This window comes from Phyllobates terribilis, unplaced genomic scaffold, assembly GCF_046119375.1.
Source record: "Phyllobates terribilis strain yellow unplaced genomic scaffold, ASM4611937v1 Scaffold_11__3_contigs__length_659146591, whole genome shotgun sequence".
Classification (NCBI taxonomy): domain Eukaryota; kingdom Metazoa; phylum Chordata; class Amphibia; order Anura; family Dendrobatidae; genus Phyllobates; species Phyllobates terribilis.
The window spans coordinates 641,871,726-641,891,853 of record NW_027362771.1 but is presented as its reverse complement, the minus strand read 5'-3'; the positions used below and the strand labels follow the sequence as shown (position 1 = coordinate 641,891,853).

Sequence of the window (20,128 nt, the reverse complement as noted above, 5' to 3'; positions counted from 1 at the left end):
TGGGGGTTGGCGCAGTATTGTCTCAGGATAACGGGGATGGATTACATCCCTGTGCCTTTTTTTCAAAAAAATTTTCGGAGACTGAATTGAATTACGATATTGGTAATCGGGAATTATTGGCTATTAAACTCGCATTTGAACACTGGCGCCACTTCTTGGAAGGTGCGGAATTTCCCGTTCAGGTTCTTACGGATCATAAAAATCTGATATATCTTGACGCTGCCAAGCGCCTGAATGCCCGTCAGGCTAGGTGGGCACTGTTTTTCTCGCGGTTTAATTTCTCCGTTACTTACATCCCTGGTACTAAGAATGTTAAGGCGGATGCCTTGTCTCGCAGTTTTTCTCCCATAGTCGGTGCTGAGAAAGAGGAAAACATTTTACAAGAAGGTGTTGTGATAGCTGCTTTAGACTCCGTTTTGGAATATGAGATTCTTAAAGCTCAGGAGAATGCCCCATCTAACACTCCTCATGGGAGGTTGTTTGTGCCTGGGACCTTTAGGAGAGATTTGTTTGTTGAGTGTCACGAATCTCGGTTGGCAGGTCATCCCGGAATCTCTGAGACCAAGAGACTGGTGGGTCGCAGTTTTTGGTGGCCTGGATGGCAGAAGGAAGTCATTAAGTGGGTGCGCCAATGTACTGTATGTGCTAGATCTAAGTCCTCACATACTCCTGCTGCGGGGTTGCTTTGTCCTTTGGAGGTCCCCAGTGCTCCTTGGACACATTTGGCTATGGACTTTATAACTGACCTTCCCCCCTCTGAGGGTTTTACTGTCATCTGGGTGGTCGTGGACCGTTTTAGCAAGATGTGTCACTTGGTTCCCTTCGTCAAACTGCCCTGCGCTAAAACTCTCGCTAAGGCCTTTGTCAAGGAAATTGTCAGACTTCATGGCGTTCCTACTGACATTGTTTCTGATAGGGGTCCTCAGTTTGTGGCTCGTTTTTGGCGTGCCTTTTGTGACAGGTTGGGAATTCATTTGTCGTTTTCGTCCGGATATCATCCTGAATCTAATGGCCAGACAGAAAGGAAAAACCAGGATGTTGAGCAGTTCTTGCGTTGTTTTGTGGCAGACAATCAAGAGGGGTGGTCTGAGTTTCTGCCACTTGCCGAATTTGCTCTGAACAATCATACATCTTCTTCTGCTGGTTGTTCGCCTTTTTTTTGTTGTTCTGGGAGACATCCGTCGTTTGGGTCGTTCTCCAAGTTGGGATCTGCCGTGCCTGAGGAGGAGAATTTTTCCGGTGATTTGGAAAGAGTTTGGACGGATGTGCGTGGTAATCTTCAGGAGGCCAACAGAAAATCTAAAGACTACTTTGATAGGAAACGACAGGAGGTTTTGTTCGCTGTTGGTGACATGGTTTGGTTGTCCTCTAGGATTCTGCGGTTGAGGATTCCTTCTAAGAAATTGGGTCCCAAGTTTGTAGGGCCCTTTAAGGTGCTTCAGGTTGTCAACCAATCTGCTGTTAGGTTGGAGGTTCCTACCTCCTGGAGAATTAATCCGGTCTTTCATGTCTCTCTGTTAAAAAAAGCTGTTGTGTCAGATGATGACGCCTCTGCCTCTGTTCCTCCGGTGGTGGAGGACGGGGAATATGAAATTTCTCGCATCCTTGACTCTAGACGGTATAGAGGTAGTTTGCAGTATCTTGTGGCCTGGAAAGGTTTCGGACCCGAGGATAACTCTTGGGTGAGGTCAGATGATGTTTCCGCGTCCAGACTTATCAGAGCGTTTCACAGGAGATTTCCTGATAAGCCTGGTCCTAGGGGATCCGGAGGATCCTCTTAGAAGGGGGGGTACTGTTAGAACCTTGCTGTTAGGTTTTTTTTCCTTTGCTGGTCACATGACCTTGTTGGCCTATTTAATCCTGCTCCGCCCTTCTGGCTTTGCTGGACTTCATTGTATATCTACTTTCTAGCTAGCCTGTGCTCTGTGTCTTGCTCTGTTAGTTTGCTTGGTCTACTGACCTCTATGTTCTATATATTTTGTTTGTTCGTCTGTCTGCTACTATTTCTGTTAGGAGGTGTCCCATATTCCTCCCAGTCCTTAGTACTTGTAGGGATTCCTCCCCCACATCTATAGGTCTTCGTACAGACTAGCTTAGGACTTTAGCAGGTCTGATCGCAGGATCAGGTTCCCTGTTACATCGTAGGGATTCAGCTGAGTTCTATCGTAGGGACAGATCTCCTCTCTTTCCTTAGCTCTGGTAGCAGAACATAACACCCGCCTCTGGAGCCTAGCTCATGCAGAGCCCCTGGTCCCTGTCACTTCTGCTCAGACTTCTCTGCACTGAACTAAGATGGTGCCCACCTTTTATACTCCCTTTCCAATGCACCCAGGAACTGCTTCCTCCCTGCTCCTACACTACAGGGTTCCCCTTCCTTGGTGTTCCCTCCCCCCACTCCAGCCAGGGACAGGGACTGTCGTGCCCATCTCAGGGGCATATTGGTCGCCCTGCCCCACTGCAATGTGGTGTAATGCATGCAGGTGTCGGGGTCCTGATCCATACTCCATCCTTACCTGAGAGTTGAGATATCACACCTCTGGGTGAGGTGCAATACCTCTGTAGCAACCGAGCCCTCGGGGTGCTACAGTTCCATTTATCTTCAGCCTAGGTGACGTATTGCTTTACAGGGCCGTGATTTTGGCTATAAAAGGGTCCCCTAGACCCCTACCCCAAGCTTTTTAAGAGAATCATATATGGCGTGCCAGGAGACTCTATGGAATGCTTTCTCAGCATCCAACGAGAGTATCTAATTACAATTTTTTAACTGCATCTAGCCCAGGAAATACTTTGCGCCTAGTAGCAGTGTCTGCTAGTCAGCAGATTATCCCAGCTGTTAAGCAAGCTACACCACCTGTAGTTTGGACACTTAATTTTTTCAAAGGAAATGCTTCAGGACCACAGGATACTCAGTGAAGAGCATCAGGAGGCACCCCAAGGCATAGGGGCTGGGACTGGCAGTAGGATGCCTTGCGGTGGACAGCCGAGCTCGATCCTTATAAAAGCTTTTTAACTGCAGCAGATTTATTGGACGCTACTGGAGCTGGAATTACGTGGCTGCTGGCATGAGACTTGCCCTCCAATAGATCCTTGTAAATGGATTTAAAGTGTATTCACTCAAATTAGAGAGACAATTTAAATTAAAAAGCTTAGAGCTGCCTCCACCACAGGGGGGCTCGCTCGACCCACCAGCGGACAGGCACCAGTATTGGGAGAGGGGGGCTGGCTGCCAGGGTCCCCCGCGGCTCTGGCACAAACCCGGCGACACGGAGGTGGCACGGGCAGGAGCGGACTGGCCGTGTCGGCTTCTCACTTTTTGGATTTTAGAAGGGCATGACATGCCTATATCTGTGTCTCCCCCTCCTTTTACTCCTCCACCTCTTTTCTTTTCGCATGACTATATGTACTTGTCACTTTTCCATGTGTTAGTTGTGTCTTCTGAGAAGTTTGTCAGCTTTTGGACACCTTTGAAGGTGTTTTCTATGTGTTTCTATGTGTTTTTGTTTGCCTGCCATTGGTTTTAACGGTGTTCGAAGGTGTTCGACGAACAGTTTGACGAACAGTTCGGCGAACACAAGGGTGTTCGACGAACCGAACCGAACTCGAACACTATGGGGGTGGCTCAACACTAGTCCCAACTAGAGATGAGCAGGACGCACAGATGACGTTGTGCTGCCCTGTGTGATCAAAAGCTGCCGGGGACGCTGGAAGGTTAGAGATTCACGGCCTCCTATACAGCCGCCAGGTAGCACTGACTAGAGACCTGGGAATCCATCTGCTCATCTCTGGTCCTATCCATCCCGGATACATCAGGCCGTTCCAAACTTGGGTCTACACCCTACAGTCTCGGCCGTCAAATGTCCCTCACTGCCAGCACCCCTCTGAAAACTCCTCCTGCCAGGGGAGAAAGAAATGGTAAATGGGCGTGGATTGGGGTGTGGCTAAAATATGCATGCATAGCATAATCTTTCCCTCTTTCTGTTCTTCATAAGTTGGTAGTTGGTTGTGGGCCTTAAAGAGTTCACCACGTTGATCTGCTTGTCTGCTCTGGGAAAAACACAGAAAAGGAAGAAGTTTATAAATTCAGAAAGACCTGATAAGTAGCAGATGGCAGTGCACGGGGGACAGTTGTAGATTAAGTTTTGATTATTTTATGATTCATTTATCTCAATGATTTATTAATTATGATCTCAAGCCAAAAAGCCTTGCCTATAGGCTTGTTTACTGTCGACAAGTGCCAGAAGAAGATGTAAGTGCGTTGGCACCTGATGTAGAGAGTCCCAATACCACTATCCGGGAGACAATCACAACATGCCTGATCACGTCCTGATGGAAAATTTCATGTTCTGTTGGGATGTGAATAGGCAGCACATAAAAGTGTGAGACACCTTGGTTTAATTTTTTACACCTGTGAAAATTGCACGCCAGGGATCATATGACAAAGCGGGGAAGTTGCCGCTAGCTGAGACCTGACTAAGGCTGGGGTTACACAGTGACATGTATCGTGCAACAATAAGTCACGGAAAAATAACTACTTATCTGCGACTTACTTTTTGCACGACCAGCGACAGAAGAACCAACACATGAGATGATAAAGCATCAAACTGAAGAGCGTGGCCCAAAAACCTACACATATGTCTACATATATTTCGTATGTCTTACACTGGTAGACTCTATCTCTGTAGACCATAATAACTAGCCAGAACAAAGGATATGTATTTTTGATGAAAGTTTCCATAAATACATCTCATAGTAATATTTTTTTCCTTTAGATTGGACACATCTAAGTTTTATACATTGATTAACGCTCTACAAAGATGTCCTTGGAAAGGAAACCAGACAGCGCGTGACCTGAAACAGTAAGTACAGAGATTATGGAGCTGCAAATTATGAAATAGCAGATCATGGGGGTGTTCAGATGTAAAAAAAAGAAAAAAAAAGACCTATATTTGCTATTGATCCTTCTGAGTACCACAGCACTGGTCCACCATGCTTCTTTGGTAGCCATATCACTACTGGAATCATCATTTCCAACTATTAGGAGTTTAAATGTTTAAGGTCTATAACTAGTAAGTTAGTAAAGGGGACTGTAATATCCTAAACTGGATTCGTGGTCAGGGCCTTGGTATCTCATCAACATAACCCCTTTCAGTTTAGAGTTGACTTTGATAATAAAACCCCAACCATGTGCATTTCCGCTAAAGCTTGTAGGCAATTTATCATTACTTTTTATGCCAGTCATTGGATGAGTGGTCTAATGATGGTGGGTGCAGATATTGCCTGCATCTGCTGGTCTTGATGCTCATGCTGAGAAAGAGCCTACTCATCCTTGTACATTTTATTTGGGGTATTTTGGTCCCAACTGGTCAGTGGGGTCCATGGCCTGAGTTTACACAGTGGGTGAAGATCCACTGCACTACTGGCCAGGCCTATCCTCGACTGACTTGGGACTGGCTGAGCTCTCCCGCTGTGAGACTCCCATACTGTCACTATATATATATAATATGATGCATGTGGTAGATCTACTTACTCTATGAGCACACGACCTTCCATTATTTCATGTTATGTATATTCTATGTGTGTATACCTTCCCATCTTATATTTACAACCCATGCGGTGGATTGATCCAGGTCTTCAGGTATAAATGGATGGAATTTTGTTGAAAAGTTTAGTTACCATTGAGAACAATGCTTCTAGATTGTTTCCTGGGTCTGATATTTCCATCCTACCCGTTCCCCTCTTTTCTGTTGTTAGATGGCTTAATATGTACAGGGGGCGCCCCTCTCTGCCCTCTCCCCCGCACACACCACACAGCAGGGGGCGCCCATCTCTGCCCCCTCCCCCGCACACACCACACAGCAGGGGGCGCCCCTCTCTGCCCCCTCCCCCGCACACACCACACAGCAGGGGGCGCCCCTCTCTGCCCCCTCCCCCGCACACACCACACAGCAGGGGGCGCCCCTCTCTGCCCCCTCCCCCGCACACACCACACAGCAGGGGGCGCCCCTCTCTGCCCCTTCCCCCGCACACACCACACAGCAGGGGGCGCCCCTCTCTGCCCCCTCCCCCGCACACACCACACAGCAGGGGGCGCCCATCTCTGCCCCCTCCCCCGCACACACCACACAGCAGGGGGCGCCCCTCTCTGCCCCCTCCCCCGCACACACCACACAGCAGGGGGCGCCCCTCTCTGCCCCCTCCCCCGCACACACCACACAGCAGGGGGCGCCCCTCTCTGCCCCCTCCCCCGCACACACCACACAGCAGGGGGCGCCCATCTCTGCCCCCTCCCCCGCACACACCACACAGCAGGGGGCGCCCCTCTCTGCCCTCTCCCCCGCACACACCACACAGCAGGGGGCGCCCCTCTCTGCCCCCTCCCCCGCACACACCACACAGCAGGGGGCGCCCATCTCTGCCCCCTCCCCCGCACACACCACACAGCAGGGGGCGCCCATCTCTGCCCCCTCCCCCGCACACACCACACAGCAGGGGGCGCCCCTCTCTGCCCCCTCCCCCGCACACACCACACAGCAGGGGGCGCCCCTCTCTGCCCCCTCCCCCGCACACACCACACAGCAGGGGGCGCCCCTTCAACTTGATTTACTACCACTAAAGGATTTTTACATTAATCGTTGAAGAAGAAAGTCTCTTTTTTTCTGTCGTATCTGTAGAGATAGATAATAAATAGAGATAGATATAGACAGACAGACAGACATGTAAGCATACGGACAGACAGACAGACAGACAGACATAGAGACAGATATGTAGACACACAGACATATAGACAGACATATAGACAGACAGACGGACAGACAGACATATAGACAGACATAGAGACCGATATGTAGACATACAGACATATAGACAGACATATAGACAGACAGACAGACATATAGACAGACATATAGACAGACAGACATACAGACATATAGACAGACAGACGGACAGACAGACATATAGACAGACATATAGACAGACATATAGACATACAGGCATACAGACAGACATATAGACAGACAGACATATAAACAGACAGACATATAGACATACAGACATATAGACATACAGACATATAGACAGACAGACATATAGACAGACAGACAGACAGACATATAGACAGACATATAGACACACAGACATACAGACAGACATATAGACATACAGACATATAGACAGACAGACAGACATATAGACAGACAGACAGACATATAGACATACAGACATATAGACCGATATGTAGACATACAGACATATAGACAGACAGACAGACAGACATGTAGACATACAGACATATAGACAGACAGACAGACATATAGACCGATATGTAGACATACAGACATATAGACAGACAGACATGTAGACATACAGACATATAGACAGACAGACATATAGACAGACATAGACAGACAGACATATAGACAGACAGACATATAGACAGAGCAACAGACATGTAGACATACAGACAGACATACAGACAGACATATAGACAGACATATAGACATATACACATACAGACAGACATATAGACATACAGACATATAGACAGACAGACATATAGACAGACAGACATATAGACATACAGACAGACATATAGACAGACAGACATATAGACAGACAGACAGACATATAGACATACAGACATATAGACAGACATATAGACAGACATATAGACATACAGACATATAGACATACAGACAGACATATAGACAGACAGACAGACAGACATACATATAGACATACAGACATATAGGCAGACAGACATATAGACACTAGACAGATATGTAGACATACAGACAGACATAAAGACAGATATGTAGACAGACAGACATATAGGCAGACAGACAGACATATAGACTGATATATAGGCAGACAGACAGACATATAGACTGATATATAGGCAGACAGACATATAGACAGATATGTAGACAAACATACAGACAGACAGACATATGGACAGACAGATAGACATATAGACAGACATATAGACACTAGACAGATATGTAGACAGACATACAGACAGACAGACATGTAGACATACAGACAGACATATAGACATATAGACAGACAGACATACATATAGACAGTGTGACAGACATATAAACATATAATTGCATAACCCCCCGACATATAATAAAATTGCACCCTGTGGAGCTCGTTGGACAGCTTTTTATGATTAAATAAGTAAATAAATGATAAAACTGACGTGGGATTACCTCCCATTTTTTTAACCAGCAAAGGTAAAGCAGACAGCTCTGAGCTGATATTAGCAGGACGGGAAGGATCATGGTTACTGGACCCTTCCCAGCATAAAAATATCAGCACAAAGCCGCCTCAGAAGCTCTTCGCCTTGGCTCTTCTTGCACTGGCATTCGGGTTAATGGTAGTTGGGGGTTGATGTCAGCTGTGAATTGTCCAAAAACACAGCTGACATCAAGCCCTGGGGTTAGCATTAGAGAGGTGTCTATCACACACTCCATTACTTACCCAGTAAGTAATAAGAAAACACACGCAAAAAAATCTTATTATATTCAAATAAAAGCTCCCCAACTCTTTCCCTGGTTCACTAATTTCTAAAAAAAAAGTTCCCAACCAAGTCCAACATAATCCAGCGCTTCCCACGACGTACCCCGAATCATCCAAAGCCTATGGAGACTCGTTCTGAGACCCCATAGGCTTTAGCAGCAGCCACACCCGGCGCACACTACGCTGCACAAGACCCCGCGCCTCTGAGGAGCGGTGACATCAGTAATGTCAGTAACGTCACCGCTCTTCAGACATTCCTGGTCACTCTGTGCTCTGGACTACGTCACATTCGGTGGACTATGTCTGAGCTGCGTGGGAGCATTTATTCTAATAAATTGATGAATAAGTGACAGTGTGTTTTTATTTCTCTTTTTTTATGTTTTTCGGGTTTCTATTTTGTGGAGTTTGTCGGATTCGGTGGACTATGTCGGATTCGGTGGACTAAGTCGGTTCGGTGGACTACGTCGGACCTGTGTGAGAACTTTTTTTTTTTAAATAACTGGTGAATGTGGAAGAGTGTTTGTGAAAATAAAGATTTTTTTGTGTGTGTTCTCCTTTTACTTACTGGGTTAGTAATGGGGGAGTCTGATAGACATCTCTCCATTACTAACCCCAGGGCTTGATGTCACCTGTGATTTTGAACAATTCAAAGCTGACATCAACCCCAAGACCCATTACACCGATTGCCAACAAACCAGGGCAATCAGAGAGAGCTGAGACGAAGTGCCAGAATTGGTGCGTCTCATGTGCTGGTATTGTTAGGCTGGGAGGGGCCCAATCACCATGGACCTTCCTAGCCTGATAATATGAGCTCTGTCTGCTCTACCTTTGCACATCATTTTTTTCATTCATTCATTCATTTATTTATTTAATCAGTAAAAGCTGTCCAATGAGCTCCACAGGGTGCAATTTTATAATATGTCTAGGGGTTGTGTCATTTTATGTCTATATTTCTGTCTGTATGTCTATGTGTCTGACTGTCTATATCTATTTATATCTATAACATTCATTGCTGTCCAAAAAGGCTAGAAAAACAAAGGTGAAAAAACACCTGCAAAATCACATAAAAACATGGCAAAAATGCACATTTTTGCAGCTGCATTTTTCCTGCCAAGAGATGCAGAAATGGTGCAGAAAGTTCTGCATATACCCTAATCTCAGAGGGGGTGTTCAGCTCAAATACTTGCTACTTAGTTTGGGTATCACATAAGTTCCCAATAGAATACATTTAAGTTTTTGGGTGTAACAAAAAAAATGTGGAAAGGTTCACGGGGTATGAAGACTTTATCTAGGCACTGTATATTGTTATTGCTTTATTGCCTATGGTTACACCCTTAATGATTGTTGGATTTATTTTTATTTTCCCACAGTTATCTTATTTATGAGGCTCTGTACCTTCTATTGATTGCACTCAGGCTACATTCCTATTTTACACTGTCAGGGAGATTCCAACACAGGGACGACACTGGGGAGATCATGCCGTTGCCGTCACGCTGTCAGTATTTCGTCCGCAGTCGCGAACACGCGATCCAGACCTCTCGCTGCGTAGGTATCAGTAAGCGACCACTGAGCGTATGGCGACACACCTCTGGGTCCCAAAGCTTGGAATCCGTGTTTAATGCCCTCCGTACTGTCACTGTAAGCCTCACAATAGCCTAATTATTATTATTCTCTGCCACCACCAGCCGAGTTTGAATTATAATACAGGCCTGACCGGACGCCTGCGTTTTGGTAGCGGGTATGGCTTCGGGGAAGGGAACAATTACAGAACAAAAGAAACAGAGCTATTAAATTTTATATTTAATCCAAAAGGGAGGCAGAGTTTAGGAAAATATATACAAGGCTGTTAGAAAGGAGACAATAAAATACGTAGGCAGTTACATAAAATAAACAGGATAAAAGAAGACAACTTACACTATACAGTTCACAGGGACAAATCAGCATAGGTGGAGGAGGGGCTCCCCAGTTGATTTGAGCGTTATCGAACGCGACCCGTTGCTTATAATCCTTATAACCCCTGGCAATGAGTGCTTCTGTACTGTCCATGAGTTCTCTTATGCCTAAGGGGAGATCTGCCCACACGCCCCTTGTGGTGACATCATGTGGGGTGGGGTGGTCTCCAGCTTGTGCATTTTTATTGAAAATGCTAACTTTTGCGATAACTCATTGCTCATGGATCGCAGAAGCGCGCAAACGACGCCATTTTTTCCTTTATGATTTTATCTTTAGTTAGAGACCGTACATTGCAAAGCTGCAGTCTGCTATTCTGGTGTTTCAGCACTATGGCTCTAAGATTTTGCTTACAGCCCTGGAAAACTACATATATATATTCCTGGGCTGATTTGGTCACTAAACATATGGGTCCCGTTACTGTCGGACGTATGGAACTCACAATATTTCATATTTCATTTTGGAGTCGGCGCGGCTGGAAATTTCTGTTAAACTCTCTTTGAAGCTTGGAAAGCAAATTTCCCAGTTACACGCGAATTAGTGCAACCCTGCCAGTAATTACCCCCTGCCTCTTCCAGGGACAAGATGCTTGCTTCTAAATGAAGTTATAACACTCCTTGGCTGGCATTTGTTTGTGTAACCTATTTTTCATGCGTGTGTTAATGGGTGCTTTTGTGCTGTGCAGAAATGGAATAAAGGAGGGGGGTGAACATCTATATCAGGCAAATATGGAAGAACATTTTCCTGTCATTAATATTTTCCTGACATACACCAATGTAATAAAAGTTGTGTAATATTTTTTCTCTCCCAGCTGTGACATAATATGTAATTCTGAGAGCTTTATTCTGATACAGTAGTATTGGTTATTTATATGCTATATAAGTAAGTAAAATAATAAATAAGGTTTCTGTGTTTAGCTGTAAAGTCAATTACCCCCAATCATTGTGCCTAATCAACCTGTAGCTATCACACAGACCACACGGCCGCCATCGGGCCCGTGAGTCCATGGATCCTGTCTCAATTCCAATGGTATCGGCCTCTGCTGGTCCCTTTTCAACCATTAAGCCTACGTGTCTGAGTAAGCACAGCAGGCATGATGATGTCACTGGATAGTGCCTGCTGCACATATCCTCAGACCACTCACTGCCCAAAGTGGAGCATCGCATCAGGGCAATAAGCAAGGTGAGTAGAGAAAGGAGAATCCAACAATTTGTTTCATGCGGTCTCAGGTGGTGGACGCCATATTCAGACTCAGCAGCAACAGGTAAGTAGAAGGGATTCAGCACATCCATCCACTGATATTATTAAAAAATAATTTGCTTTATTGTTGATCCATTAAAAAACCAAAGACGGTGAAAGGAAACAATTAAATATGACGCGTTTCTGGCGTTAAACGCCCTTAGTCATAGCATAGTGGAAATGACATCAGCAGAAATTTAAATACACGCACAAAAGACCAATAAAAAGCAAAGATATAACCAGCCAATAGGGAACATCCTTGCATAAATCACCTTAAAATTGCCTAAAAATCAAGAATACACATCGATCAAAGTAACCAACTAGATATCAATAACAGCGAAAAAATAAAAAAAAAAACATTTGGCAAATAGAAAGAACACAGCATTATATAGGCATCTACATGATTAATAATTGTAAAACAAATTGAAGTGCATTCCATTTGGAAATTTATTGTTGTAGGTAAGTATCCAAAAAGCTTCCCCTGTGGTTAGATGTCTCTGCCAGTTACCCGTCTACTTGGGCACCTTACTTTTTCAATTCCATAAAATGTAAAATGAGAAATATCCCCGTTGTGCATTAACAAAGTGCTTGGCTGCCCCGAGTAAGAGCTTCATTTATTTCTGACATTTGTTACATATTCGGCAATACGCCTTTTAAGCTTCCTAATGGTGCAGTATATGACATGGTGCGAGTCACAGGTGATAAATGCATCTACCATGTGGGTGGCACCAGGTAATGAGAATGACGTTTTTTCATTTAAAGAAAAATCGCAGACATTACACAAATTACCTGCGCAATTGAAAAAGCATTTCTGAGGGAGCCAGTTACCACTGGATGAATGTTCTTTGAATAAACTGGGGGAAAGGCTATCTCCAAGAGACCGTCCCGGGTGTGCAACATAACGACACCCACTGTCCAGAATATTTCTCAGGATGTCGTCTTGGCTTATACCCGGTAAATATTTTGAGAGCTTTGATCTGATTGAATTGAAAACTAAAAGATGTAGAGAAGGTGACGGGGTAAGAAGACAGTTTACTGGGTTTACATTTGTTATTATACACGTGCATTATACACTAAATTTATGCTAGACACATTATATCCCCTATCTCTTAATATCTCTTCCCTTTCTGTATTGAATGTACTTTCATCTGAACATATACGTTTGGCTCGCACAAGCTCTCCATAAGGGATGGATTTAGTGGTGTGATTTGGATGGCAGCTAGAACCAATGTAATGGTATTACCAGAAACTTCCTTTTTAAAAAGTGAAGCATGAACTTTCTTAATGGCAGAATTACCCTGAAGGTGTAAGTCAAGAAAAGGAATATAGAGTTACTGGGAGGACAACATGTAAATTTCAAATTGAGATCAAACGATGAGCAAGTCGTCGACATATCGTCCGTACCAGACAATGCTGTTAAAAAATGGGTTGGATAAATTGAGACTATATAACTCTTCCCACCAAGCCATGTATAGGATAGCAAGCGAAGATGAGAATTTTGAGCCCATAGGGGCTCCTTCCACTTGCAAAATAAAATTCAATCCAGCAGCCAGTCCATGGACACAACCCAGGATGCCTTGCAAAAGCCAAGATTCCCATATAGTTGTTAAAGGGTGCAGGACAGGATTCCCCTGGGACCTGCTAAATGGAGTGTCTTGCACAAAGCATGTGCCTGGAAGCCCTTTTAGGAGCAGCCAGGCTTCACTGGCAGTGCTCCATTAAAATTGCTCCACCTCTACCAGCCTGATACGAAGGTCCATCAGTGGAACCAGCATGTGCAACGAAAGCCTTCTCTCATACCATTAATCCACCTCCATCATGCCCCCAACATTTCTCCTTCTATAGCACGACAGGAAGGGTTCACCCATCCACAGAAATCAGAAGAGTCTGACTGCACTTAGAAAACCTTCCCCTCAAAATTACTCCACATCCACCTGTCTGTCTGGAAGAAGTTATTCATTCACATGAATGAATCCACTTTGCCAGAAAGGGTTCATCCATTCATGGTGCTTGTCCATACCATAAGCATAGAGCCACTGAAATCTGGATTTATCTGACCAGGAAATTCTTTTCTACTTCTTAATGATTTCAATTCTGTACTCTCTTGAGTTGTCTTTCGGTTTCCCATAGACAGTAATGGTGCTATAAAAAGTCATGTGTGGATATAGTCCATTTAAGGATCAATAACTTATACATTTGGTCACCAGCAATGTATTTAGGTGTGGTTTTCTTGACTGAACCCCCTGTTCATCAGAAGATTCTTCGCATCCTCCTCTGACACCTTTCACTTCCATTGAATCACCTTACTCTGGATGGTTTCCTTCGATTATATAATTCTTGTATAGTTGATCCACCAACACATGAGAAAACCCCACAAGGTTGGCAGTGAAATTGCAGCCCCGTGCTTGTCCAGCGCTGATGACAAGATGTCATATAAAGTCGCTTATATCGCTCAATTTTCTTATTCTGATGTGGATTCCGAAAGGCAAAAAATAGCAACCATGTTGTTATTGGGGGATCAACCTCAATGTGTGGTTTGAGTACTTGCCCATGAGAGGACACAATTCAATGTACTTCAGTGTTAAGGGGACGTTTGCAAACAACTTTATTAAATAATGGAAAGCAACCGAACCCGAGGTCCACGATGTAGCCTGGTGGACTGCAGCCGAACACCTTCCGGGTGAGAAGGTAAAACAACCAACTTAAATAACAATCCCCTCCGTGTTACTGCACACCGGAACGGGAATAGGGATTCACAGTATCTCAGTTAACTGCATGGGAGACGTGCGATAAATAAAGTAACTGTAGCCCTGTTTACTGCACAGGAACTACAGAGCAGACGCTAGGATGCATGTGTGACTCACGTCGGTGAATACGTGCTCCCAGCCGGCGTGCTGCCGGACTGAGGAGTATCACTCCATGTGGCTTACAGGTGGTACTGGGAATAGGGTGTCTGCAGACTGCTCGGGGTGTAAGGTGACCCCTTTGTCAGAGCCAGACTGTCAGATGAAGCTACCTGCCTATTTCATCTAAACTTGCCTATTTCCACTAAACCTGCCTGCCAGAAACTAAAGCACATGTGGAGCCCAAAAGACCAAGCGTCCACACAACACCATCACAGCTCAATGATCAGAGCGCGCCGCCATGTTTGTGGACGGGCTATTTAAACATTAAGCCCTGCCCACCATCGCATTATTGGTGACGTCACCTGCGACCAATCAGGCGGTGCCAGGTCACCGGATCAGTTGACTCCCAAACCACCAATCACGGTCCGCCATGTCACGGGCATGCTCAGTGCCGCAACCTACGCTTCATGTTGCTAGGAACAAAGACTCAAGAGACAACTTGTACATCTCATGCACCAGCTAGGCATTGGGACTGATGATGATGCTGAGCAGCATCAGCCCTGGCTGGACCGGAATGGGAATCCACTGATGTTTCTGAACCCATTTTGAATCCAGCAAATGCCCAACATTCAGCTTTTGGGGGCAGGGAAGAAATCGTAGTCTCAACTGGGTCCTGGTACTTGGGGTGTAAAAACTTTACTGCAATGTAAAGGGATCACCTGATACAAATAATGTGAGATCTTCAAGATCAGTCTATAAAGAATCCAAGAATTTCTGTTTTCTAGATGTCATTGTTTGCATGAATTGTGGAGGACAATAAATGTTCCTGTAGTTTGGTTTCTCCTTTCAACAGTAATCGATTCCGATATTTCCCTTATGTCTAGGTGACAATTTAACGACCTTGAATTTGGAAGTTCCCCAATTAGTCGGGCGAGACTAATCAGCGAAGCAGTGTTTAAATGGGTTGTGCACTACTTTAAATTAACCCCCCAATGTATCCCCCCGGGGCCCCTAATGAATTTTGTAATTACGTCATGTTGTCAATACTGCTTGTGAAACATGCTGACCATGCACAGCCAGCACGTAATTCCCCCGGCTGCAGCCGGCTCTTGTTCACCGAACGTGACAGAAGTACATCACACTCTGACTGACCGTGTTTAGTAAACGTGACTGAACTATGTCGCACTGTGACTGACAGAACGTATTCATTAAACGTGACAGAAGTACATCACACACTGTGACTGACAAAACATGTTCAGTACGTCATGGGCAGTTGATGAGTCACATGACCACATGGGCGGAGTCAGCTCTGCTATCTCCCGACGGTGGCGTACTTATTTTAAATCTGGTGCTAATTGGGCGGAGAGCGTGTTTTAATTTGGCGCCAAATCAGCGAACCGTGTTAGTGAGGACCGGGGAGCGGCGCTGCCTGTGGGGGTACTCCCGGCTGCATCACCGCTGACCTCCATGCGGCTACCGTCGGGACGTCACCGGCTAAGTGTGAAGGGAAGACCAGGGAGTGGCGCAGCCTAGGCCGCCGGTCGGGGTACTTCTGCTGCGAGCAGCCAGGAGATGACCGGCTAGTGCTGGTCATCTCCCGGCTGCATCGCCGCTGACCTCCGTGCGGCAGATGAGCCGCTAACGGCCGCCATCTTGTTCTGAAATCCCGCGTCGCTGATTGGCCGCGGCCGGACCAATTAGCGACGTGGAATTTCCTGGACGGACAGACAGACGGGATAAGCCGATTATATAGTATATATATATATATACAGTACAGACCAAAAGTTTGGACACACCTTCTCATTTAAAGATTTTTCTGTATTTTCATGACTATGAACATTGTACATTCACACTGAAGGCATCAAAACTATGAATTACCACATGTGGAATTATATACTTAACAAAAAAGTGTGAAACAACCGAAAATATGTCTTATATTCTAGGGTCTTCACAGTAGCCACCTTTTGCTTTGATGACTGCTTTGCACACTCTTGGCATTCTCTTGATGAGCTTCAAGAGGTAGTAGATAAGGTTGTAAAGTGTTAAAATGACATTTCCTGGTAAATGCATTTGTCACGGTTGAAAGCAATACAAAAGTGCAAAAACGCATAAAAAATGCTACTTGTGAACGTAGCCCAAGGTGTGGAGGAGTATTTTTGTTTTTGGTTATTTATTTTACCTTATACACAAGTCTTTACCCTGGAAAGGAAGTTCCTTAACATATTTCACAGGAAAGTAGTTTCAGTTTCGTTTTTGTACGTTTTATTGTGAGCCCTTAAAAGTGGGGGTCAGAAATGCTTCCAGGGGCGATCCCCATGCTGTCCCCATGTCATTTGAGCACTGTCACTATCATTTTGGGCACTTTTTAGGATTTCTACAGACTGCCGGGGGTGCCGCCGCAAAAATGCTCGGGTCTCCCATAGACTAACATTGGGCTCATTGCTCGGGTCGAGCACCCGAGTATCACAGTGAGCTCGGCCCGAGCTTCGAGCACCTGAGCATTTTAGTGCTCGCTCAACACTAGCTATTTTACTACTCCTATGTAGAATATAACTACTATAATACTGCCCCTATGTACAAGAATATAACTAGTATAATACTACTCCTATGTACAAGAATATACAGTTATATGAAAAAGTTTGGCACCCCTACTAATCTTAAGCTTAATGTTTTATAAAAATTGGTGTTTTTGCAACAGCTATTTCAGTTTGATATATGTAATAACTGTTGGACACAGTAATATTTCTACCTTGAAATGAGGTTTATTGTACTAACAGAAAATGTGCAATCTGCATTCAAACAAAATTTGACAGGTGCATAAGTATGGGCACCCTTATCATTTTCTTGTTTTAAATACTCCTACCTACTTTATACTGACTTACTAAAGCCCTTTTTTTGGTTTTGTAACCTCATTGAGCTTTGAACTTCATAGCCAGGTGTATGCAATCATGAGAAAAGCTACTTAAAGTTGCCACTTGCAAGTTGTTCTCCTGTTTGAATCTCCTCTGAAGAGTGGCATCATGGGCTCCTCAAAACAACTGTCAAATGATCTGAAAACAAAGATTATTCAACATAGTTGTTCAGGGGAAGGATACAAAAAGCTGTCTCAGAGATTTAACCTGTCAGTTTCCACTGTGAGGAATATAGTAAGGAAATGGAAGAACACAGGGACAGTTCTTGTTAAGGCCAGAAGTGGCAGGCCAAGAAAAACATCAGAAAGGCAGAGAAGAAGAATGGTGAGATCAGTCAAGGACAATCCTCAGACCACCTCCAGAGAGCTGCAGCATCAACTTGCTGCAGATGGTATCACTGTGCATCGGTCAAATATACAACGCACTTTGCACAAGGAGAAGCGGTATGGGAGAGTGATGTGAAAGAAGCCGTTTCTGCAAGCACGCCACAAACAGAGTCGGCTGAGGTATGCAAAAGCACATTTGGAGAAGCCAATTTCTTTTTGGAAGAAGGTCCTGTGGACTGATGAAGCCAAGATTGAGTTGTTTGGTCATACAAAAAGGCGTTATGCATGGCGGCAAAAAAACACAGCATTCCAAGAAAAACACTTGCTACCCACAGTAAAATTTGGTGGAGGTTCCATCATGCTTTGGGGCTGTGTGGCCAATGCCGGCACCGGGAATCTTGTTAAAGTTGAGGGACGCATGGATTCCACTCAGTATCAGCAGATTCTTGACATTAATGTTCAAGAATCAGTGACAAAGTTGAAGTTACGCAGGAGATGGATCTTTCAGCAAGACAATGATCCAAAACACCGCTCCAAATCTACTCAGGCATTCATGCAGAGGAACAATTACAATGTTCTGGAATGGCCATCCCAGTCCCCAGACCTGAATATCATTGAACATCTGTGGGATCATTTGAAGAGGGCTGTCCATGCTCAGCGACCATCAAACTTAACTGAACTGGAATTGTTTTGTAAAGAGGAATGGTCAAAAATACCTTCATCCAGGATCCAGGAAATCATTAAAAGCTACAGGAAGCGACTAGAGGCTGTTATTTTTGCAAAAGGAGGATCTACTAAATATTAATGTCACTTTACTGGTGAGGTGCCCATACTTATGTACCTGTCAAATTTTGTTTGAATGCAGATTGCACATTTTCTGTTAGTACAATAAACCTCATTTCAAGGTAGAAATATTACTGTGTCCAACAGTTATTACATATATCAAACTGAAATAGCTGCTGCAAAAACACCAATTTTTAAAAAACATTAAGCTTAAGATTAATAGGGGTGCCCAAACTTTTTCATATGACTGTAACTATTATAATACTGCTCCTATGTACAAGAATATAACTACTATAATACTGCTCCTATGTGCAAGAATATAACTACTATAATACTGCTCCTATGTACAAGAATATAACTACTATAATACTGCCCCCTATGTACAAGAATATATCTAATATAATACTGCCCCCTATGTACAAGAATATAACTACTATAATACTGCTCCTATGTACAAGAATATAACTACTATAATACTGCTCCTATGTACAAGAATATAACTACTATAATACTGCCCCCTATGTACAAGAATATATCTAATATAATACTGTCCCCTATGTACAAGAATATAACTACTATAATACTGTCCCTATGTACAAGAATATAACTACTATAATACTGCCCCTATGTACAAGAATATAACTACTATAATACTGCCCCCTATGAACAAGAATATAACTACTATAATACTGCCCCCAATGTACAAGAATATAACTACTATAATACTGCCCTCTATGTACAGGAATATAACTACTATAATACTGCTCCTATGTACAAGAATATAACTACTATAATACTGCCCCCTATGTACAAGAATATAACTACAATAATACTGCTCTAATGTACAAGAATATAACTACTATAATACTGCCCTCTATGTACAGGAATATAACTACTATAATACTGCCCCTATGTATAAGAATATATCTACTATAATACTGTTCCTATGTACAAGTATATAACTACTATAATACTGCCCCTATGTACAAGAATATAACTACTATAATACTGCCCCTATGTATAAGAATATATCTACTATAATACTGCCCTTTTGTACAAGAATATAACTACTATAATACTGCTCCTACGTACAAGAATATAACTACTATAGTATTGCCCCTATGTACAAGAATATAACTACTATAATACAGCCCTCTATGTACAGGAATATAACTACTTTAATACTGCCCCTATGCATAAGAATATATCTACTATAATACTGTTTCTATGTACAAAAATATAACTGCTATAATACTGCCCCCTATGTACAAGAATATAACTACTATAATACTGCCCCTATATATAAGAATATATCTACTATAATACTGCTCCTATGTACAAGAATATTACTACTATAATACTGCCCCCTATGTACAGGAATATAACTACTATAATACTGCTCCTATGTACAAGAATATAACTACTATAATACTGCTCCTATGTACAAGAATATAACTACTATAATACTGCTCCTATGTACAAGAATATAACTACTTTAATAATGCCCCTATGTACAAGAATATAACTACTATAATACTGCCCCTATGTA

The 20,128-nt window shown here is 43.7% G+C and overlaps 1 protein-coding gene across 1 annotated transcript in view; it reads left to right on the top strand.

The window, feature by feature from the left end:
- The window catches only part of LOC141165457 (alpha-N-acetylneuraminide alpha-2,8-sialyltransferase-like), a 525,828-nt gene that overhangs the window by 227,186 nt on the left and 278,514 nt on the right, over positions 1-20,128 (top strand). Inside the window, exon 3 of the mRNA XM_073651054.1 lies at positions 4,770-4,856. Coding sequence (XP_073507155.1) covers positions 4,770-4,856 — 87 coding nt within the window. The remainder of the gene's footprint in view (positions 1-4,769; positions 4,857-20,128) is intronic.